The sequence below is a fragment of the Oreochromis niloticus genome, linkage group LG12 (assembly GCF_001858045.2).
Source record: "Oreochromis niloticus isolate F11D_XX linkage group LG12, O_niloticus_UMD_NMBU, whole genome shotgun sequence".
In the NCBI taxonomy this organism is placed as follows: Eukaryota; Metazoa; Chordata; class Actinopteri; order Cichliformes; family Cichlidae; genus Oreochromis; species Oreochromis niloticus.
This window is the reverse complement of record NC_031977.2, coordinates 15,071,683-15,096,284: the sequence shown is the minus strand read 5'-3', so window position 1 is coordinate 15,096,284 and position 24,602 is coordinate 15,071,683. Positions and strand designations below refer to the sequence as shown.

The following is a 24,602-nucleotide window of genomic DNA, read 5'->3' as shown; positions in this document are numbered from 1 at the left end:
GATCTCCATAGAAACGTGTCAGTTTCAATAGTAGTGTCAAAGTTCACTATATACAGACATTCGCGCAGATCCCCCGTTTCGGAAACATTGCTCTGCTGGTCCTCCCGTTTAAGCGCATTCATTTTTTGGGTCTCTCCTTCTTCTTGCATATTCTATCAGTTGTTGGTGTTTTTCCTCTTCTTTTTTTATCTTTTCTCTTCGTATCTCCATTCCTCCTGCTGGAGAGAGGTGAAACTATACATGGGCACTTCATTCGGCGAAACGGTTTTCTTTCGCTGCCTGGCGAGATGATGAGGTTTATTTAAGAATATAGATGTAAAAATCCAGCTCTTCAGTTTTTCCTCCCCTCCTATACGACGAAGACGGGAGTGTAAAGGAGCACGGGGAAGAAAAGAAAAAGGAATTTATCTCCGCAGCACTTTGGATCGCGTGTCTTTCCAGCAAAAAGCTTCTTTTTTTTCTCCACTCGTTCCTGCGTCCATGTGAATCGCTCCTGCCTTCCCTTTGTGGCTATTTTATATCAAACTGCAATTTGTTACGTCTGGACTCGGGTTTTCCTACAAGATTAGGGATTCCTGAATGGCTGACTGCAATTTACCTTGGAACTGGCCTCCCGATACTTGCATATCCTGATCGGGTGCCTATTCAATCGCACTCCTGAATTTTGAATGTATTGATCGCGTTGTACTCTCCTTCTCACCCCATATGAGATTGCGTGCTCCGATTTGACTTTGCACTGCCCCGTCTTTTGAGATCTCATTTTTCTCCTCTACGCTTCATAAACATCGGCGATCATTTCGCTTTATAGCACTTTCCGGGGCCGAGATATGGCAATGGTAGTTAGCGTCTGGCGAGATCCGCAGGAAGACGTGGCCGGACCTCCGAGCGGCCCCAACCCAGCAGCGCAGCCGGCGAGGGAGCAGCAGCAGGCGGCGTCGGCGGCGCCGCACACTCCGCAGACCCCCAGCCAGCCGGGACCCCCGTCCACGCCGGGAACGGCCGGGGACAAGGGGAGTCAAAATTCTGGACAGAGTCAGCAGCATATTGAATGTGTGGTTTGCGGAGACAAATCGAGCGGCAAACACTACGGCCAGTTCACCTGCGAGGGATGCAAAAGTTTCTTCAAGAGGAGTGTACGGAGGAACTTAACATACTCATGTCGTGCCAATAGGAACTGTCCCATTGACCAGCACCACCGAAATCAGTGCCAATACTGTCGGCTGAAGAAGTGTTTAAAAGTGGGCATGCGGCGGGAAGGTGAATATATATATAATTTTTTTTTAAAGCCAACTCATGATTACGCATCATCCTAGTAGCAGAATAACAGAGCTGCCATGTTGCATTAAGGTCACAGGCTATATGGCTGGGCATACTGCAGTCTCCATCCATGTTTGAGAGGGATGTTTGCATGAATGGTTAGTCTGAGAGAGGGGTTAAAAAAAAGGCCAGTGCAGCCACAGCAGCTATGCTTGTGAATGCAGGTCGCCTGAACAAAGCGACTCGTCCAGCTGACCCTCTTTATTTTGTGTTTTTCTTTGCAGGCTAAACTGAGCTCTTTGCGAGCAAAGGCGTAAAGTCGAGCAAGCCCATTTTATGTATAGCTTTTAGACCAGAGGACCGATTTCTGTGTGTGTGTATGTGTGTGTGTGCCTGTTATGTTTGTCTCTGTATGTGTGCGTGTGTGTGTGTGTGTGTGTGTGTACAGTGTGTGTGTACAGTATGTGTATGTGTGTGTCTGTGTGTGTGTACAGTGTGCAAGGCTAATAGTCCCTACCATCAAGTATCTGCAGCTTACTAATTTATAATTGTACAGTAGGATTTGTAGCCCGAGTTTCCGTGAATGTGAGGCGAACACACTACAAACCCACGTCTCTCTGGCTCCTTATGCTGACTAGACAGCTCAAACACACTAAATAACGTCGCTGAAGTTGTTCCTGGCTCCTTGTTTAGCTTGGTGCATTACAGGCCTTATAACTTTGCTCTCTATGTCAGGTGTTTGATTCCAATTTATGTAGACATCCCTCCGTTTAAGCCTATTATTTGCAGTACACAGTACGAGCCCATGCATAATGCACACCGACTTGCATTAATTTTTTATTTTTTTAATATTAAACAATTGCCGGATTCCTTTTAATCCTAGCTGAGCGCTTGATGTGGGCAAAACGTGCAAATGTGCCTGCATTTAGCAGTAATTATCAATCGTATTTCGAAGAGGTTTGGCCGCTTTTAAAAATTATTTTCCAAAACACGACCCCACGTAAATACAGTGCTAAAGTGCCATGCAATTATGCCTCAAAACATCAAAGGGAGTAAAATTGTCAAATCTACTTTTAGATAAGAAATATATATGTGTGTGTGTGTGTGTGTGTGTGTGTGTGTGTGTGTGTGTGTGTGTGTGTGTGTGTGTGTGTGTGTGTGTGTGTGTGTTGTGTGTAAAAGGGAATATATTTTTCATTTGCATTCAACCTATATACTTTGCATCCCTAAATACAAATAGAGTGTGAGGAATGAGGGATATAGCATATCTGTTCTGATAGAATAATTTTCTGTGAAATATTACAGTCTTACGATCAGGGCACAGTAGTCAATATGTTTTGAAAAGCGTGCTGAATTTTTTATTTCAGTGCATGCCTTTTTTCTTTTTTCTTTTTCTTTCACTGAGAAGAAGCACACAAGCTGCAGCTTGCATCATGGTTGTACTACTCATGAACAATCTTTATCAGTTCTGGATGCACATTTCCTCTTTTTTTCTTTCTTTTTGTCAGCGGTTCAGCGAGGACGAATGCCTCCAACCCAGCCGAACCCAGGCCAGTACGCACTGACGAACGGGGACCCTCTGAATGGCCATTGCTATCTGTCCGGATACATCTCGTTATTGCTGCGGGCCGAGCCTTACCCGACGTCCCGGTACGGGAGCCAGTGCATGCAGCCCAACAATATCATGGGCATCGAGAACATCTGCGAGCTGGCGGCTCGATTGCTCTTCAGCGCCGTGGAGTGGGCGAGAAACATCCCTTTCTTTCCCGACCTGCAGATCACCGACCAGGTGTCCCTTCTCAGGCTGACGTGGAGCGAGTTGTTTGTGCTTAACGCGGCCCAGTGTTCCATGCCTCTGCATGTTGCCCCTCTGCTCGCCGCGGCGGGCCTCCACGCCTCCCCGATGTCCGCGGACCGCGTCGTGGCTTTCATGGATCACATCCGGATCTTCCAGGAGCAAGTGGAGAAGCTTAAGACCCTGCACGTAGACTCGGCAGAGTATAGCTGCCTCAAAGCCATCGTGCTTTTTACATCAGGTGAGTGTCCCACATGTCACACAAAAACATGCCTAAAATCAAATGAGGCCTAGTTCCAGTAATGTCAGTGGGTGCACGCTCCTTAAAGCGAAGTGCTGTGGCATCAAGAATATGGCTGTCAGGTTTAGGCTGGTCACAAATCTGAGATTACGAGATGTTTGTGTTGCCGATGAAAGCTATTTTGTCAACAGCTTGCTACATATCCACTTACATGCAATTCCATGTCAGCTGTAGCCGCAGCATAAGACGTGTAAACAAATCCAGATTGAGTAAGCGCATCAAGTTTTTCAAGTGCATCACTCACTCCCAGTGCTTTTTTAAAAAGGAGATAATTAACATTCTCATGTGTAAATATTTTATAATTGTTGAGTTTAAAGTTTTCTGAGCATGTCTGAGCCGAGACTGAAATTGTTCGCCTCCATAAATTTTGGAACAGGTGTCAAATAATTGAGCGTAAAGATTAAATAGTCTATCACCCGGTGATATATGACAGCTGATGCACTTATGAGTGTCGGTGCGTGCTTTTATCCTTGCTTTTCGTGTGCAAACACATGTCTTGGAGTGGGGGGGTTGCAGGAAATAATCCTTAGCAGATTGAGAACAAAAAAGCTGATGAAAGTTGACTAGTAGGCTGTGTCAGTGGATCGCTTCTGTAGGACCCAGAGTAGCCCTGCTGCTTAGACTGTTTGTTGATTGCTTAGAGCTCATCTATTAATTTTCTTAGTTATTAATAGTTTGTTTCATTGCACAGCTTTGAAAAAGTAATCAGTTTTTCTTTTTTTTTCTCTTTAAAAAAAAAGAAAGAAAAAAACTTGCGTAGGTCATTGTTTAATTGACGGCCGACTGGGGCGAGGTTATAAAGGTCCTTATTTATGCTCGATGCACAATTTGGATGCTATTTTGGAGTTAGCTGTGTAGGCTTGCTGGCGGTAGGCCTGTTATGTCAGGGGAGTCTGTTGATTATGGGAAGGAAAAAGGAAAGTCTAAACTCGCTTGCAGGCCTCAAAGTACTTTGTGAACTTACCTCAAAGTTTTGACCTCATTTTCTCATGCTGGGCCCGTCCCAAAATTCTGTATTTAAGTTACATATTATCTATAATTACGCATGCTCATAATAAAATATTCAGTTTTACTGTGCTTTTCAGATTTGGCTTTATATTAAAATAATTGGCACATTCATTATCCCTAGAAAGCGGCATAACATTTTAATGTGAAAGAGGTTACACTTGTCTTTCAGTGTGTTTCAGTGATAATTAGGCCTATTTATTATTAAATTATCTTCGCTGAGAGAGCTACAACTTCACATGTATATTACCTTTACTGTTTCCATATTAAATTATATTATGGCTGTATTCTGTTCTTTTATATTTAATTACATTACTTTATTATTTTATTATCATATATTACTTTCTATTATTTTTTTTTATTATGTTATCACAAAATTCTCGCACATCATATTAAAATATCTCACAGTGTGTATTATGAGGATTTAAATTATCCCAAAAAGTTCAGTGCTCACTAAAGTTAAACAAAAGGAGCACAGAGTTTGTATTCCAAGCTACGAAACCGCCGTCAACTTTTACTTTTCCTCTTTGGTGAAAACATTACCACATAGGTTTTCCTACACTTGGGGAACTTAGTAATTGTTTATATTTTTAGTTTCAGAAGCCATAATAACTACTTCAGTTTGGGGCTTTGACAGTTTGGTTAATTTGATACGCCAATTTTTGGTGGCTCACTGGGAAGTAAATATATGTTTAAGACAAACAATACGTATTTGGTCTCTGTTACCGTTTTAGGTAATATGACAGCCTTTTAGATTCGCTTTGCTCAATATTAGCCCACACATCCTGTAATGTAGCTTTGTGCAGTGACATAGCTGACTATATCCTTTTATTGCACAGCGTTTCAGTAATTCACCCCAGATTACCCAGAGAAACTCCATACACACATTAACATCCTCCATGTTTTCTAACAGATCATTTAGTTAGTTTGATAGGCTACAACTGGTGTCGGCTATAGAAAGTCATGTGGCACTTTGCCAAGATCAGCGTGGATTGTTTGCTTTTAATAACACCCGACTTGTCAGTATTTGATGCATAAATAATAGTGGTCAGGCTAAACTATTCCGTAAGAGTTCAGGATCATTGTCTTGCATTAACTCCTTATCCACATGTGCACACTGTGGTGTGTGTGTGTGTGCCTTTGCTAACTCAGTGAAATAGTCGTTTGTGTATCTGGAAGCTATCTTTTCCTGTGTCCCACTCTATTGAGGTTATGGGGTGCAGTGCTGCAGACAGGGCCTTATGGAGAGCTATGGGGTGTCTTTGACCGGCTTTCTCTCCACGCATACGTTCATATGAAACATATTTTCCGCAATGCTTTGAACACCTTATATGGCCGCATTGCAAAATTCATGCCAAGCATTAGATTTTACTAGATATTTCCTAATGTAATTAACTTCAGCCGCATTGATTGCTGTAGATTTTAAAAGGGACACTCAGCGTTAATCCAAGGGGATTTGCATACATGGTGCTTTGACCGGCCGGACAAGGGTCACAGTAAATCACCCCGAGATCTCAGCGTTGGCCTCGGGTTCATAAGGTTATTGTGTCTGGCCATAGTGAATTATAACACTGAGAAATTAAGAATAGGCTTAAAAGTCTCTTCCAGCGCTAAATATATAGTGCTTAAAACTAAAGCTCTCATTCTTTAGTAGTTTCCACAAAAGCACGGCTTTCTACGAGATCTTTTAAGGACAACCTTCATGTGGGATATATATGAGAGCGGTTACGCTGTTTGCGTTTACAGACGTTTATAAGCAGCGCAATACGCATGCCCGGATTGTGAGAAAAGCAGATTTTTTAACAAGAGATTAAAACGTATAAGACACTAATAAGACTGATTCAAGCCTTATTTGCCTTTGTCTGTACTGAAGCGTGGCTGCATATCCCACCAGTTAGCACCTAACACGTCTCGCCTCCGTTGTGCACAGACTCATTTTCTGACATTTTATGTCGCTTCTGTGTGACTATTGACTTCACCTCCTCTAATAAATTTGATTGCTTTTAGGGCCCTGTCCTATAGGCTCCATCGAAAAACAGGCCAAGAGTGGTCTATGGAGAGAAGAGCGGCGAAATCACTTAGCAGCTTACTACAGAGTAATTAGGTCACATTACATCTAGTGTAATTTCAGATTCATCAGTGCCGTTTATGTTTCCTTATACTTGAATCCCCAGAGCCCAGACATTAAGAGCAGGGGCCTTTCGCCCTGTACCCTACCCTTCGTCTTTTGCCATGATGCCCGCCACTTCTTACTCTATATGTCTGCAATAGTTTTAATGACATTTAGAAATATATTCCGGTTGATTGGTTCAAAGAAAGGTAGCGATATCGTCCTCCGAATTGTGCATCCCCTACTGCAGCAGCAAGTCCCCTGTTTGTTCTCTGGGCTATAACAGTCCCACTCGCTCAGTGTGATGTAGCATGTTTGGGCAGCATGTTTGTTCATTCCACATTGTCAATAACACATAATGGCGGGTGTTGAATGATAACCAGAGCGCTATTGCGGGACACAAATTAGGTATGGCAAGGTGTGCACTTGCCAAAGCCCAAAGTAACCATGTGCCTTTGTGTTCAGTACTCTGTGGCGAAAATGTCAGCGAATATATCGGCAATATAAATTGAGTTGTACGCCTTTAAAAATAATTTGTAAAAGAAAATGTAGGCCTACGTGGGTTTGAGAACACTCTTTCTTTCGCCTGTGTGTTTCTCTCCAAGCTTGGTGGCCTGACATAGTTTGGAATATAATTTTAATCATAGATTTTCAGTTATTGTTTGACTTTGTTCCTCGATGTCAGATTCAGGCACTTTTTTCCACAACGTTTTGTAGCCCAGGGCTAAAGAAATAAGGACTCTAACCACAGTGTATTGTGTGCGTCTGTGTGTGTGTCTGTGTGTCTTTCTCAGACGCTTGCGGCCTGTCGGACGCTGCTCACATCGAGAGTCTACAGGAGAAATCCCAGTGCGCCCTGGAGGAGTACGTGAGGAGCCAATACCCGAACCAACCCAGCCGCTTTGGGAAGCTGCTGCTGCGGCTGCCCTCTCTGCGCACCGTCTCCTCTTCGGTAATCGAGCAGCTGTTCTTCGTGCGTTTGGTAGGTAAAACTCCTATTGAAACCCTCATCAGGGATATGCTATTATCCGGGAGCAGCTTCAACTGGCCTTACATGTCCATCCAATGATCCTTATATGAAAGTGGAAAAAAAGAGAGGAAAAAAGGACCAAAATTCAGCACCCCTCACCCCATCCTCCTTCAAGAAGACTATATATAGGACCTTTTCTGAGAAACTTGGAAGACATTACTTTTTTTCTGTCTTCTGGGACTGTGATGGAATACATTATGTACAGAAAAATATTGGAACTGGACTTTACACCTGTGTAAATCCACTCTCATCTTCAAGAACAAAACTCTTCATTTTGTAAAATACTAGTCTTTATTTTACTTTTTTGTAAAAAATACAAATAAAATGAAAAACATCATATGCGCAGTAAGAAAAAAGAATCAAGACTTAGCGGGAAAATAATGTTTCCAAGCAATTATAAGAATTGTCCTGTGTCTATGTACCTCTCTGTTTTGTATTATTTCTGGTTCTAAACCAGGGTTTCTGTGATTCTATACTAATAATTTTTTGATATAACCTTTTTGCTTCTTATAATGAGTGCGATATATGTTGTCGAAGCTATGTTCTCCAAGAATTAAAATTGAAGTGAGAATTTAAAAACAGAAAAATAAAGAAATTTAGACAAATAAGAAACAGTCTAATCGCTATGACAATATCACCACTGATGGTTGAACTTTTTCCCAATTGATACGATGGACCTGCAACAGCAGCAAACTGACCTCCAGGACATTTTTACTGACATTTTTACTCCAGGACGTCTGGGGCGCCTTTACCCGGACCATAAGTGCGTGTGGAGTCGATCATCAGTCACAGAGGAGAGACATGAAAATCAAAAGCACTTTTAATATATCATTTCAAATACATTTTGTTTGTTTCGTCTTGAAAATTTTCATTGTTTCTTGAATTTTATTGGTTGTTGCCTTCAATTTGCTTACTCCATGATGCAGCTTTTTGCAGAAGGGTCGGTTGATGAAGTTGTGTGATGGTGACTGTACTATTAAAAAAGAAATAGGCAACGATGTCTCCTTCTCAAGCGTTTTCCTACAAGCAAATGTCAAGATGCTGTGGGTTATTTTATGCCATCTGAGGGAATATGTTATCTCTGTGCGCTCCTAGATTCTATAAGAGAAAAAAAAAACCCGCAAGAAATCCCTTCATTTACTGAGTCAGAAACACAAAATACTTTTCTTTTACTCTATTTCGCCTGACAGTGAAAACGAGATGATGCACGAATTTAGTGTGGTAATTACACAAAAGGACGCATGCCTTACATTTTTAACAGACCCCACTGACATAACTGGCAGTGCGGATGCAACGGAAGGGAGACTAAACGTGAGGAACTACAGCCGTGAGCTCTCTGCTAGCCTGTGAGCGCATTAATGTTTAATATTTTTCCCAGACAGCAAGGGAAGCCTGCGCACCACACAGAGCCACCTCTGTCCTTCCTCCCGTGGCTTAATCAAGGTGATTCTCCACAAACCAAACAATATTCCCCCTCTACCCCGTTCTTAAAAACCCTGCCTTGATAGTGCTTGCCTCAATATTGATGTGGGCGTCATTTGGCAAAAGGGTTAGGCCCCGCTGCAAAGCTGCTGTGATATGCGTGATCAATCTGGAAAATGTATTTTACAGCATGTAAGCCAGTCGATAGGAACACCGAGTGTGATGCATTGTATGGGAATAGAGAGGAGAAAGGAGGGAGGGAGGAAGAGAAAGAAAGAGAGAGGGGGGTAGAGAGACTATTGGAGCCAGTGCTTAGACAAATGAGAGAAGAAACGCGTCAGGAGGAAGTCAAGTGTATATCTGTGTGTGTGCGAGCGCGCACGCGTGCGTCCGTGAGCAAAACTAGAAAGACGCAAAGAGATGTAGCCTTGGTTTGCCTTATGCACTCAGGGTGTAATGAGTCCATCGATAAGTCTTCAATGTGTTAGATGGGCTACCTACAGTTGGTGTCCTTGCATTGGCCTGTTTCTCACAAGCGTTCTCTCTCGCTTTTTTGTCTCCATATCCTCCCCAAATGACAAAGGAAGCCCGGTTATTTACCTGGCTCTACCCACACTGGCAATACCGCATTACACTAACACCCAGAGTGATAAAACGTGATAAGTTGGAAGGCGTTATGAGGGAGAAAATGGGGTTTTGGTGTGACAATTATTAAATTTGCCTGTTATCCCCACCAGCCCACCATCACCACCACCCTTCATCATCAGACGTGTTGCTCGTCTGCCATATTGCCCACATCTTCATCTGCTGACTGGCAGTGATGAGGGGCAGTAGAACAGGAGCTGAACTGCATGTAGCACGTTAAAATGCCTGGATTTGATATTGCCATATGTTATCTACCTTATAGGACTGGGGGGGAGGGGTGCTCGTGTCAGTGGTTTATTTGGTTTTTCTTGCTTGCTTCGCTCAAAGGCTTCAGTATTAGAGTATTCATTAGTTGTTGCCAATGTAGGAATTCTAGGAAGGTTTTCATTTAGGATTTATCCGCTGTTCTCCAGCAGAAAATATATTTTGTTTGTATTATGGCTCATGTCTGTTTCTCGAACTCGACCTGTCACTGGGCCATGCGCTGTGTTGTTACCTGAAACACTGTACAGAGATAAATGATCTTCAGTTTGGATGCTGGTTCCGTGTTGTGAATGTGATTCTTCTAGAGTATTAGTTCAGGTGAAAATAGCAGAAAAATCAGCTGATGGGGCTTTTCATTTTAGGGTGGAGACAGAATGAGATTTTTAAGGCAATTAAATACATGAAAAATAAAAACAGCTACATGTAACCAGAAAAAACAGCAACCTTAGAAACATACCCTGACGCGCTAGTAATATTTAGCCCATTTTGGTTTTTGGTGTGTGTGTGTGTGTGTGTGTGTGTGTGTGTGTGTGTGTGTGTGTGTGTGTGTGTGTGTGTGTGTGTGTGTGTGTGTGTGTGTGTGTGTGTGATTTTATTTGTTTGCTTCTTTGTTTGTGCGTTTTCCGAATAATCCAGAGGATTTCCTGGATGTCGGACTGTGCGTGAGATTTATTTTTACATTTTATTTTAATTTTTTAAAGAAAACGAATGTGGCTCCTCCGTGGTCATCAAAGCAGTTCAGAATGCTTTTGTTTTATGTAGCTCTGGTCTAAACGGTTTGCTGGGTTAATAAACGCAGCTTTCAGCTGGTTGTCTCCACATAATGTATTCAAAATCCCTCTAGAGTGACTATCTTTTATCCTCTTGCTGAGAGCATTCTGTTATACAATTGTTACACTGCAGGCTATATAAAGCAACAGTTCAAAAACAGATAAAATGGTGGCATGTGTTCCCAATTAACGTTTCTGTATAGGCAGTGCGAAGCAAAACACATGAGGACTCTTGGAAAAATGATATTTTGTATTTACGCAGTGGACCAATTTTTGACAGAGGCTTAATTTAGTATATTACGTAACACTTCAATTACTAAAATAATACGCGGCAAACAACAGCAATGTTTTCTTTAATTTACAATCAGCCGTTTATCACCAAATGTCTTATGTCCTGATGTGATGACAGCATTAGTATTAATTAAATGAAAGTTTAAAAAAAATGAAAAGCATAAAGCAGCAATAAGAGAAAACTAAGCGCACTGTCAGATTGGACCCTGGCTGCGTTGGGTAAAGGAGATAGATGTGTTGTACACTTTAAGCTCCATTTGTGTCTCTGTAATTTCGGAAACTCCGGTTACCAAAGTGTTACTACGAAATGAGTTAAATAACCATTTACCTTTGTCTGGTTTCATTCATCAAACCACAAGTGGAGGACTCCTAACAGGGGGGGCTATTTGTTTGCTTTACACAAGCAGCTGGGTGCGATTTCACGTTTGAGATATCTGTCTGAAAGCGAAACATTTATTATCCTAAGTTGTCAGCGAGCCTATTTCTCCAAAACCCTCAATGCAAACCAGTGGTTTTATGCAGGAGTGGAAATGTCCTATTGGCGTCACACGTCACTACATTTCACTTATAGTAGCCCGGCTTCTCCCGGTCACATTTGACAAATACTGTTGTTTGAGACAGTAACAATTTCTAAAACAGCGGCTGCTCGTACTGGTGGGAGATTTGGGGTGGGGGTGGGGGGAGAGAAGACTCTGAAGTGTGACACGGCTTATTTCTCACACTGTCTCGTGCATTAAAAAAAATGACGACAACACGGAACAACAAGTGCTTCACCGGGTCTACCAGGCACCTCCAGACAAACTTGCAAAATGGCTGAGAGCACGCAGTGAGGACGAATGTAAGAAGAAAAAAAACGATTCCCGTGACATGTTTGCTGTATCTCTGCAAACAGTCCGAGTTTCTAGCTGTGTTCAGAGTGCACGGTCAGTGGAGAGGGGCATATCGTGTGATTACAGTGTGTTATTCTGAGATCTGTCCGCAGACCACATAGGCAACCTTTAAGCCATGGATCAAATCCAGCCCTTCGGGGTATAGAATATGCCTAGTTGTGAATGTGACAGAAGGGGGCGCCTCCCTGCTTGCACGCACGCGCGCGTGTGCGCTCCCGTGTTTGTCAAAACTGTGTCAACTGCGCTTGTAGGCAAATGTTCGGATTTTCACGTATAATTGTGAGGTGTTTGTGTATGTATGCGTGCGGGTTCGCTCCTTGCCCGCTTGTGCGTAAAAGCGTGCATCTACCAACGTAACTTACGCGTGTGTGCGTGCGCCGCTGGCCGAGGGAGAGAGGTGATTGTGAAAAAGCCCGGATCGCTGTGTAAGCGGATCCCTTTGTGTTGATTTAGGAAGACGTTTGCTGTATATAACGTTCAAGGCTGATAATATCATTGCCTGGCCAGATAAATAAAGCATTGGCCAAAACCATCGGGTCAGCTATCGATCCGCTTTTTCTCCCTGAGAGAGTGGGGGGTGGTGGGTTGAGGAAAAAGAAGGAGAGAAAGGGAGAGAGAAAGGGAGAGAGACCTCACTCATTAGCATTCCACAGCCATGGACTAAACGCTGACAACTAACAGAGATATCCAGCTCTACACCACTGCATACATTTCCCCCCTTTGTCTTCTTCCCCTGGCCCTTCATTTCCAGCGGACAGATCTCTCGTCACAGCCAACACATTTTTATTTATGCCCTCTCCACTCCTTTTGCACGAATGGACCCCTTGCACAAGAGAGAAAACCTTCTAGTAAAGCAGAGAATAAAAGAGGGGGGGGTGATGTTGTAAAAGCTGTGCAGAAGTGACAGCGCTAAGCACACTGGCTTTACTTGAGAGAGATACAATTGTGTGTGACTTGACAAAATAGAAGTGGGAGACGTTTTAAATTGCAACTTTAACTGCCACGATTTAGATATTTTAGGATTTTGTTTTTTATTTTTTAAATCTAGACACTACGTGCTTTACTGTGATATTATTAATTTTTATTTCCAGTCCGATTTTAGCTGAATGTTTCTCCATAATGATTTAGATGTTTGGGTTTAATGTGGGACCACTTTTTTCAACCTTAAAATGCCTGTAAAACTGTTTTCTGTGAAGGTTGTTATTTGTGTGGATAAAATTAACATGAAGGACAAGAAACAAATGAAAAATAGGCGAAGGTTAAAAGGTTGGGCTGGTTGTTAATTATAGTATAGAGATAATTTACAAATAGCTTGGGTTTAAGTTTGGCAGAAACTACATTTATTTATTAATGAGTAAATTCAAATTGAAGATTTCACATTCAAAAGGTAATATGGAGACTGCCATTGAAACAATTTGGACAAGTTGGGCTTTTTCTTTTTCTTTTTTTCACTCCCCAAATGGCTATATCTTAATATGGGCTCAAGTCTTGCCCAACAATGACAGCTGTTCATCTGATAGTAACTTCTTTCCAAGTTTTCTCCCCACCCACCCCGGGGCCCCCGGTCTCTGTCTTGCTTTGTTGTTTTAAAATATGCATGTCTCTCCGGAATGCCAGTCACGGGTCCAAACTTTGTGTGTCCCAACCTCCCACATGATGAAATGATCCTTTTAAAGCGGGCTCAATATGTCTCAATCTGCACTCCTCTTCCTTCTCTAAAGCTTCTGGGTTCGGGACACAGCCCAGAAATATATTAATTAAAGCGCACTACTACGGACTTTTTTTTTTAGCACTGAGGAAGAAGTGGTTGGATCAAGTCAAGCTCTGTCAACGACGGATGGATGAAGATTCATGGCAGAAAAAGCAAAAGAAAAAAGTAAGGTTCATTTTGACGCTCTCTCTCTCCCTCTCTCCCTCTGTCAATTCATCTCCTCCTCTCTCGCTTTCCTTTGAGTGTGTGTGTGTCTGTGTGTGTGCGTGTCCCTTTTGCTCAGTGTTCGTGTGTGTTCCTCGGACTGAAACGGATAAAGCCAGGGGGAGTGAGCGAGAAAGAGAGAGAGAAGTCTGAGAGAAAGGGGAGGAGGGATGTATATATCCGTAAAAAGTGAAAGAGGATGGACGTTTGTCTATGTTTGTGTGGGTCCGTATACACGCATGTGTAAAGGCTTGTCATGACCAAGAAATGAATCAAAAAAAAAATGGCATTAAACTACAAAGTGCAGGTTTGCTCACTGGTGTCCCGCGTGTGTACAATATATGAACCCTTGTTTGCGCGAATGGTGGCGTTTACGCGTGTGGAATAAACCACTACCAGGGAAGAAAAAAAGGAAACCCGGATGGTCTGAAAGGAAATGCTTGGTTTTAAAGGGAGAACGCTTGATTCGGATGTAGCAGAGCGTTTCAACTCATGAACTCCCAACTCCTTCTGTCATGTCTGAGAAGATGTGTGCATATTTCTCCCTGGCAAAGATATGCCTTTTACAACAGACAAAGACAACTGATCATGATTGATGCGGGCTTGTGTAACAATGAGCCGCTAAGTTTTCAGGGGAAATTTGGGGGAAAGTTTGAAGTGAAACCTGCCAACCTGTTGCTTCTGCTCCAAACATAACAGCAATATCAGCACCGTGATAACATCCCGTGAGCCATCCAGCATCTCATCCCATCATAATCCACTACTCCAAAAATGTAAACATACCAGCAGTGGGAATCATTGGGAGACCTGCACAAACAAATTGAATTTAATTACTGTGTTCATTTATTAAATTCAGATACGTTTTAATAGACATCCCAACAGTCTGATTATGTCAACATATGGGAGGCCGTGCAGCAAGGCCCGGGCTTACATACCTGATAACGCCTGGGCTTTTCAGCAATATTTACGGCTTCTCTTTCTAATACACTCCAGATGGTGAGTGACTGTGCCACCGCAGTCAGCGAGCTCCTCAATTTTTACTCAGCAGCATTTTGTTGCAATTACATCAGCGCTGGGACAGAATTTATTGGTGACCCACTTTCCCCGCATTAAATGCATAAATGAAAATTTTAAAAAGAAATTAAATTCGTCTACAAAAAAAAGGTGAGGTTTTTTTCTTTCTTATTTATTTAATTTTTTAATTTTTTATTTTTTTATTTTTCGCACGTGACTTGCTACTTTTAGGGAAAAGGGAAATAAAACACAAAAATCTCTGTAAACACACTCTTCAAATACTTCCCTGTTCACGGCGTGATGGATTAATATGTTATAAAGACAAAACACACAGGCCGCATTCATGGCTGACCAATCTTTGTTGCTGCCTGTGCGGGGTTTTTTTCAGCCAGTCACTCAAGCAGAATAATGCGTGTAAAGATATAATCCACTGAGCCTATACTCTCTGTGCTCCCTTGCTATATTATCCACTGACAATAAATTGGCAAGCTTTTTAGCAGATATCCAGCGTCTCAACTGAAACACGTGCTGAATACACTTGCCAAGGGTTTGTGTAAAAATACTAAATTTGTTTATATATTGCATTACCACATTAAGTTTAGTATGGCATGATGAACGCAAGTGTGTCTGCTGTGGAATAATTCCAATGGGGTTTTTTTCTGAGTGATAAGATAATCATAAACACATTATCTGAACTGAACAAAGCACATTTCGAATCATAAATCATCTATCTATCTATCTATCTATCTATCTATCTATCTATCTATCTATCTATCTATCTATCTATCTATCTATCTATCTATCTATCTATCTATCTATCCGTTATGGGCTGTTTAACTGTCAAACTTGCACCAGCTCCTATTGTTACTTTCGGTGTTCACCTGGATTGCTCAGAGAAGCTGCTGTAGGTCTATTATGATTAACTGAAACGAAGCATTGAAGGGTATTTTTCATGTATGCCACTGGGAACCGCTCCTGACAGTGGTAAGGTTTCCCATTGACTCCCTTAAGTCTCTATGGTTGGATCTTTTTCTCTCTCTCTCTCTCCCGGCCACCTCAGAGGCTTGTTGATAAATACATGTCTTTTTTTTTTTTCCATCTTACTCAGCACCATCCATCAAATTTGTATGTCCACGTTACACTGCTGCGCTTAGGGGAGAGCGGGGATGCCAGCAGGCGTGCAGAAACACACTCCAAATCGTCAACAAGGGATGCATTTCTGTCTCTACACAAACTAAATAATTACTTCGCACCTCGTTCTGGTCATGTTAACGTGGTGAATTGTCTTAAATCAGGTTATGCTAGGGTTATGCTGTTTTTGGAGATTTAGAAGTGGTCTTCTGCTGTGCTCTGACGGTTAATAACCTCTTCACGCACTATAACCACTGCGTTTTGATCCTAGTAATACGCTGGATAGAGCCTTTTTTTCCTGGCTTGCCCACGGCTTGGACCACTCTACAGAAGACCAGTCGCCCTGTGGTTGCAAACTCTTTGTGGCCCCACATACCGCCGCTGTGATTATAGAAGTGCCTCCTCTCCCTTGTTAAAGAAGCAAAGCTCTAATCTAGCCTCTGTGTCGCCCCCAAAGCCAGCTTGCTATGGTGAAAAATGTCCGTGTGTACGTGTGTGTCTGTGCGCGCGCATGTGTGGGGACAAGTGGGGGTCGGTCTGAGCGAGAGGAGAGAGGAGAGTAAAAAAAAAAAAAAAGGAAAAGAAGAAGAAGAGGGGGTGGCGGGGTGGTTATAACGCAATGGCCCTTTCCTTCGTTTGAGTGACACGACCCCTCTCTTCTCTTCAAAGGCCATGCAGAAATAAACGCATCTCATTTGAATGGCGATTTTTCTTGGTGGTATTTTACAGCCAAGATTTCTGGAATAGGAATGTGTTTTTTTCCTGCAATATTGAATTGGGATGGTTCTGGTGGCCGGGTATTCAATATTCCCATCTCTCCACATGCAGCATTCTGCAGTCAGTGTGGTATTTTGTCCATGACTACATCACCAACACTACCCCCCCTCCACTCCCGTCCAAATTCATTTGCATCCGCTGATGATATCAGTAAAGAATTGCTGGCACCATATGAGGCAGGGTGGGGGGAGACGGCTTATTTGGATAAAACTGGACCGCAGAGTGGACACGGCCCTAAAGGTCAGTCGCCCATTCATGTTAAGGTGGCAGGGGGTGTGTGTGCTGGGAGGGGGTCGGCATGGGGTTGCCAAAGAGGCTTATTTGAAAGCGGGCGTATATTTGAGGCAAGGGAGTGAAAAGAAGTGGACCACAAAGCTCGTCATACTTCAAATACGCCCCGTCACATCTTCACTCTTTCCTTTCCACGCAGGAGGCGGGTATATAAAGTGGGATCTCAATGCTATGGCATGGCCTGGAGAACGCGCAGCAGAAAATAAAACACGAGGACTGAAAAGTGGATCTTAGAGGTTTAGGTGTGTAAAGAAAGTCGTCTCCAAGGTTCTCCTTTTAGTGCTTCCCTTTGATTTGTGCAAATAAAATACTGAATGAATTAAAAATAAAGAAGCCAGAGTGGTTATCAGAAAGCCCTTTTTAATGCTGCTGATGTGGAGTATTTCACGTAACCTCGCCGGCTTGTTTACAGCACCATAATGCTGAAGAGATAGAAAACCTTTTCTGAGATGGTTCTTTATAGCACCAAAATAGGGCTTTGCTATGGAGCAAGCCTATAATTTTCTGATTACTAGGCTCTATGCTACAATTTTGGTAATAGTGCAGAATTTCAAGGATTAACTTGTGAGGCAAAAAGAAAAAAGCGGAAGATGTATGAATATAATGGTATGTGCGCGGTATATTTCAACAGAATCAACTGAATAAGAGGACTGAACTGACAGATAAAAATACGTCATGCTTAAATCTGGTGATTCATACATGTATATGAATATCTCTATCTCTATCTCTCTATCTCTCTCTCTCTATCTCCATATATATATATATATATATATATATATATATATGTAGTGCCCATGCAGTCTAAACTTGTTTCACTACAAAGGATGTACAACATCATCATATATACACCTACGCTAATATATATAATTTCAAAAGTATTTTTATACTTCCAGATCGTGTTAAAAATGAAGAGTCAAAATTATTTATTTTTATAGATTTTTTTCCACAAATTAAAACACTTTATAATATGTTGATTGAGCTTTTAGAGATGTCCTGTTACCCTAGAGTGCTTTGTTTTCATCGCCTATGCATTTCTTTATTTTATATAAATATATATGTATACACCTAACTGTTCTAATGTGGACTCAGGTGACAGGGGGCCGCCGTTTGAATGAAGAACAGTGAAGCTTGATCACTTTAGATATATAGCTCTGCATTGATTGCTGCGCTAATAGAGCGTGTACCCATACTGGCGATCAAGCTTTTACCACTGCTATCATTATTCCTCATCATTATTACTGCTTATACTGTATGTGGCTATAACTGCTATTGCTGTTATTGCGCCATCATTATCAGCAATGATGTTAAGGGAACACGACTTAGTTCTGTCTTTGTATATGAAATAATGGCTGCGGTGAAGATGATTGGGTGGGTCGTACCATAGGAGCATATTACTGACCATTTTACTCACAAGGTTCTGCCTTTTCTCGCTTTTAATGTGCCGAAAGACCTACCTCTTAATACCAACGAGCAGCAATAGGGGATCTCTTTCTTTCCTTCCCTCTGCATACATAAAATTGATTCCTAACTAAACCCTCGGCAGATGTATTGTTTGCTTCTGGTAAAAATACACATCCCGAGTAAAATGTTGCGATTGAGGTTAAGAGTGATAGTATCAGTAAGTTTGTCAAATGGGACAAATAGCAGTTCTTTGAAATAAATCAAAAAAAGTTCTCCGATTTTGAGTTTGACCACTGATCTGCTGGTTTGCCACCTTGAACCCTTCGATGTCCAATAAAGTTGGATTCGGTGGAGAAGTAAAAAGCGGCACACGCTACAGTAACAGTAATAAATGAGTTTTGGTTGAGTAGTGTCTCACTCGTGTACAAGCAGTAAACTTGTTTGGAGTGTCTGAGAGCGCTAAACCGCGGTGCTTTGTTGTGGCGTCCCTCTGCGCCCCTGTGTGCTGTCTGCGTAAAGGCAGCCTCCCTCTCGCAGACCCCTCCACGCTGTCATTGTTTCTACCTTAGTTTGCTAGATGGCGCTCTGCGTTGTGGGACCCTCTGGCAGAAGAAACGACTCATACCCTCTCTCTCACTCTCTCCTCAGCTCTGCTCTCAGCCCACAGTGCACGGCGAGCAGCCGAGCAGCTTTCCCGTGGCAATTTTTTTAAACCAGAAATTTTCGCAGCTGAAAACGACTTTAAAGCATATTCCACCGCTGTGTTCAGATACAGACTTTTCTTATTACATTACCCTGTGTCGACCAACATTTTTTTTTAAAGCTGTGGGGACACATCGATTAAAACCAGCGATCAGTAATGCATTTAATTGCAGTGGAAACTGATAATACCTCAGACTGTCACACAGCATTTGATCTTTTAATAATTGTTTGTTTCAGAAATGCAGCATTACAGAACGTATATTCCAATTAAGTTTTAAATTACAATGAACGCTATAGAAAGCCTTTAAATATTTTTAACGATTTCACTTTAAATTTAAATAAAGAGAAACACGCAGAATCAAAGGATGTAACAGTAAAGTTGGGCTGGGACTCGCACACAGCAGAAATATCAATATTTTGGCCATGAAGAAAATCTATTAACGATAATGACACGTCATGTCTCTAAGAAATGGCGTTTCAAGTGCAGTAATCCAAAACAAAGAACACTTTATTAGCATGTAAAAAAAATAAAATAAACGAAAATTTATTTGAGTCTAATTTGGAGTTTATTTTATTTTTATTTTATTTTATTTTATTTTATTTTATTTTATTTTATTTTATTTTATTTTATTTTATTTATTTATTCGCGGTCGTCTGTCAGACTTCAAGCAATTTTGGATTGGTTATTAGCAAGGAAAGGGGTCCATTGTTGTGTTTGCTGAGTGGTCCACTCTGCTCTAAGATATACTGCTGCAGTTACACTTTCACTAAATAGCGGCTTGTCGGTGTCTGACGTTGATGAATGTGCTGGAGACTTTGAGAGCCTTTTACAGCTGTCTTAAAAAGCGCCGTGGCCCCAGACCAGCTACAAACAGATCAGGTGCAAGGGTCTTAATGCGGCAGTCAGCGACAAAGAAACACACTGTTGCACTGAAACGCAAATGTTTTATTTTGAAAAAACATGTTGACTCTTCTTGTCGGTTGGCGTTGAGAGATTATCATTTCAGATTACGAATTAGATTATAAATATAATTAAAACGAAGTTTTTATAAAACATGCATTTTAACCATCTTTCAAGTTCTCAACAGATCACAGGAGGAATCCAGAAAATAGATTTCTTCTTATGTGGCTGAAGATGAACACAGTGCAAGTGCAGCCCATGTGGGCTGTGAGTCGTGGTTTTGGCTTTTTTCCCCTTCCTGTGACTTCATCTGCTCCTCACATGAAGACGGTTAAAATACAAAGTGAACTCCAGTATTATGCTTGGAGTCATCTGAGTCATTAAACTTGGGATTATTTTTTCGATTAAGTTCTTTAAAAACAATTAAAACTGTTACATTTTTAAAATAATTTAACTGTACACTTTAATGAGGAAAAAAGATTGATATATTTCACTGTCTGAGTAGCTCAGTAACTTCCATTCCCATGAAATAAAGTGGATGACGACAGGGTGGCTTTCACAAAACACACACACACACACACACACACACACACACACACACACACACACACACACACACACACACACACACCACAAACACTCACACACACCACAAACTTGTGGGCATGGGCACAGAAGTTGCCGGATCCGGAGCTCACTTGGTCCCTCTGCTTTAAAGAACACTGACCACAGGCAAGGTTTCATGGCTGATTGAGCTGTATTATCCATTTGTTCTCGACTCCATCCCCAACTCACACACACTCACACTTCCTCCCCCGTTGGATCCTGGGTGGTGTGGCACAGCAGGCTCGCTTGTATACTGTATGAGGGGGCCTCTCCACCTGCAGCCCCTCGGAAGACACAAACCCAGTCGGATTTCACCCCGTTCCCTTCAAACCCATCGTCTTTACTGCTATTTACATGAGCTAGCCTCCACATTATTAGCAAGCGGAGGGGAAGAGAAGGAAGCAGCATTTTTTTTTTTTTAACAATAGGCACAGGCCCGTTATACATTTTGAGTGTTTGAGTAAGGCTCTCTTGGTATTTGTTTTCCACGACTTAACAAGCCATCATTTTAAACCTGCATATAGAATTGAAATAGCTGAGAGATCCCGCAGGCAAAGGGCGGGCTGCGAGTTCAATTAAGGTGGAATAATGCATGGGGACAAAGCCAATGATGACCTCGATTGAAATTGATCAGAAAACGAGACCAGAAAACGCATTCACGGGAAAAGAAAACACACGCACGCACACACAGTAGCCTCTTTGTTGTGACTGAATGTTACCTCTTTGTATCTGCACTAAGGCCTGTCTGCCTCTGTGAAATTGCAGGCTACTTAGATTTTAGAAATATTTCTAATTCCCAAATAGAAAGCTAAGAATTTAATACCACCGAACCTGTGTCTAGACTAAGTCATTCATTGTATGACATCTCTTTCTCTCCTTTCTTAATCGAATTTGCCACATTTAAGCTGGTATGTGCGGATTTTGACGCATAAGCAGACATTTGGGCTCTATCCCTGGAATGACAGAGTATACGAAGGTTTGTCATAATTTCTTAAGTAGAAAACAAGATATTTCACCACCACAGTGGGATTTTAACGAATTAAAATAACTCACTGCTTGCCTGTGATAAAAAGGTATGGGATTGAGGCGCATGCTTGTTAAGTAACTTGCTGTCAGTATAGTTAGCAGTGCTCTGATATGGACGGTGGCTGCAGAGCTTCATCTCTTGGGGTTTTAATTAACAAGCTGTCTCAAAGCTGTAGAGCTCCATCAAACAGCCCCTCGCTCTCTCTCGCTCTCACACACACACACACACACACACACACACACACACACACACTCGCTCTCTCTTTCTCCACCAGTAAATCCACCCCCAGTCAGTGCCTTGGGCTCTCTCTCAAACTTTAGACATTCTGGGTCCCAAATCAACTTGTTACCACAGTATGTGCACCAGCTGATAGGGTGTAACTACTATGAGAAGATTTGCAAAATATAAACGCAAAAATATTTGCTTAGCATCTAGTTTCATGCACCGATGCGCACGTTTGTTCACCAGACGTCCACATACTGTACGTATTCTGTTGGATTTGACTTCAAGCCTGAATGGCGCGTGGGGAATTGGTGCTTTCTCTGTAAGCTATTGCAAGGAATGACTTCCATCGTCTATTTTCATATTTCTGTTTTTAATATATATATTAAATCTTCTTTGCTCCAGTCTGCAGAACAAGCTCTGATCGATCCCATAAAATACTTGATAAACTTAAATAAGAATCTTTATCAGATCCCATATATTTATATATAAACACACAATGGCCTAAGTTACTTTAGGTTTACAGGTTAAGATTGCATATTCATAATATATCACAGGCTTAAAAAAACATGCTGCTCTGTCATGTCTTTATCACCCAGTAATAAAGAAAAAAGTTACATGTGCACCAAACCTTTACAAGAGAAAAAACCCCGCTGCTTAAGCTTCAATTATGTAGTAATAAACATGCAAATACGCCTTAATAACAATGTTAATGCACCCTCATTTATTAATTTCAGTCATTTTTAAACGAATATTTTATATTTCACCATGGTAACTATTTGGGGTAAAAAAAAGAACGGAAAAAACACTTCACCACTTCCTTTTCTAGTTGCTGGAAAACTTCTTTATGCTTAGGATCATTGCGATGAATGTGACCTGTTTGAAATCGAAGAATAGAGTCTTAAAGTGAGGGAAGTAATGTAGGGAAGGTTGAATCCCGTGAGAAAACATAAAATAAAGTGTGCGTAAGTGTCACTGTGTATGGTTTACATAGGTAGTCAGTGTAAACCGTCATCATCCTCTTGATGTTGATCCTCTACCACAGTGCTACAGAGTGTAAGCGCTGGCTTCAGAAAAGATTTGTCTTTGGTAAAAAAAAGAAACAAAATCTCTCTCTCTCTCTCTCGCTCTCTCTCTCTCTCTCGTTCTCTCCCTCTCACTCTCTCTCTCACTCTCTCTCTTTCAGCCTATAGTAAACTCCCACTGTGGCCCAGACGGGGGTAATTTGATAGCAAGGCAAGGTCAAGACAGTGCGCTGTCCATGGTACTGCGGCGGGGCAGGCTGGATGTTATCATCAAATTAGACAGGACAAGTTTCAAATCGATGCCACCCCCGGATGTCTGGAGACCGCCACCAGCAGTCGGAGTTAAAGTCCTAACAAGTCCCCCCTGACAGGTCAACACCTCAACACAAACACACACCTCTGATGCAGCAGCCTACAGGTCAGCAGCGCTGTGTTGGCGAGATAAGCACCAATCCCATTGAAGGCTCTAAGTGAAATATAGCTTTAGGTCCAGTAGTATTCTGCGGGCCCTGCATGGGACTGGGATGAGGTTGGATATCATAATATTTTTTTCAACCCATTTGAAGGTCTTGTGTTTGGCGATTTATTTGACAGTCTTTATTTATCATTGTGAGGAATACCGAGGATTATTGACAGAACACACACGCGCGCGTTCAACCGCGTACACACACGCACGCACACACACACACACACACACACACACACACACACACACACACACACACACACACACACACAAAGAGAGAAAGAGGGAAATAAAAGTTTTAAGTCAAGCTCATATTTCTGGATGAAGTACTTTTTTCCCCACTGATGATAAGTGTCAGCAAAAAGATTTAGCCAAGACAAAAATAATGTGCTTCCATCTTGACAAATTCAAAGAATGAGATGTTTAAACTGTGTTTTTGATGCATAAGAACTCAAAAAAGAACACTCTCTTTTATAGTTTTTACGTTGCAATACTGTAAATTATTCTTTTGCATAATATTTTTCTGAAGTAAGCAGTGATTCATTTCTTAGATCCCACCGGGTACGAAATTTAAAAAAAACACTGCATGTTTTGTGTTGTTGTTTTTATAATCTAAACTGCAAATTACAGGTTTTGCTATGAGTTCATCTCATTAATAATTGTTTGAAACTAACATTGCATGTGTTGGCAATTCTACTCTGCTTATTTTTATTGTTATTATTTTTATAATATATGTTTATAATTACGACAGCTCATTGCATTTCACTGAATACTAAATAATTAAAGGGGTGAATCTTCGCTGTCTTCGGACAATAAAAGCGAAATCTTGGACTTTATCTAGCCTGTAAGTGTATTATGGGCTATGCATTATCCGTCTATTTGTGAAAGATCAAAAGTGTGTCGGAGTTGAGGGGGGATCTCAAAGAAGAGGGAAGAGGGCACTGATTAGAGATGCTGCCAATCTGTCACCCCCTGACAGCTTTTGCTGCGGGGATAAACAGCAATAAAGTCTAGATGGCCGCTGTGTTGTTAACTTCACACTCACTATCACACACACACACACACACACAGCTCGCCACCGGAGGAACAGGTAAATTCACTCAGCTCCTCACAGCCCCCACCCCCTCGCCTATCATCGCCTCTGTCTCCCTCCCTGCATGTCAAACTACCCCTTCCCTCCGTCAAACTCTCCCCCTTTTCATCCTCCCTGCTGACTCAGGTAGCACACACAATGAGGACCTTAGCGACAAGAAAGGAAGCTATTCAACCGGATGGAGAGAATGTGGACGGAGGGAGAGGGAGAGAAACGTTATATTTGAATGGCTGATAAAGAAACGCAATAGA

At 41.8% G+C, this 24,602-nt stretch overlaps 1 protein-coding gene across 2 annotated transcripts; it reads left to right on the top strand.

The window, feature by feature from the left end:
• Nucleotides 1-15: 15 nt before the first annotated feature.
• On the top strand, nt 16-8,496 carry nr2f1a (nuclear receptor subfamily 2, group F, member 1a). 2 transcript variants are annotated; one of them, XM_005457508.4, is made up of 3 exons: nt 16-1,257; nt 2,769-3,293; nt 7,263-8,496. In XM_005457508.4, the coding sequence occupies exons 1-3, from the start codon at nt 828-830 to the stop codon at nt 7,535-7,537; spliced, it is 1,230 nt and encodes a 409-aa protein (XP_005457565.1). In that variant the 5' UTR covers nt 16-827; the 3' UTR covers nt 7,538-8,496. The 2 variants fall into 2 exon arrangements, with proteins under 2 accessions (XP_005457565.1, XP_003452669.1); XM_003452621.5 differs by having other exon boundaries at nt 26-1,257; nt 2,766-3,293.
• The last annotated feature ends 16,106 nt before the right edge of the window (nt 8,497-24,602 follow it).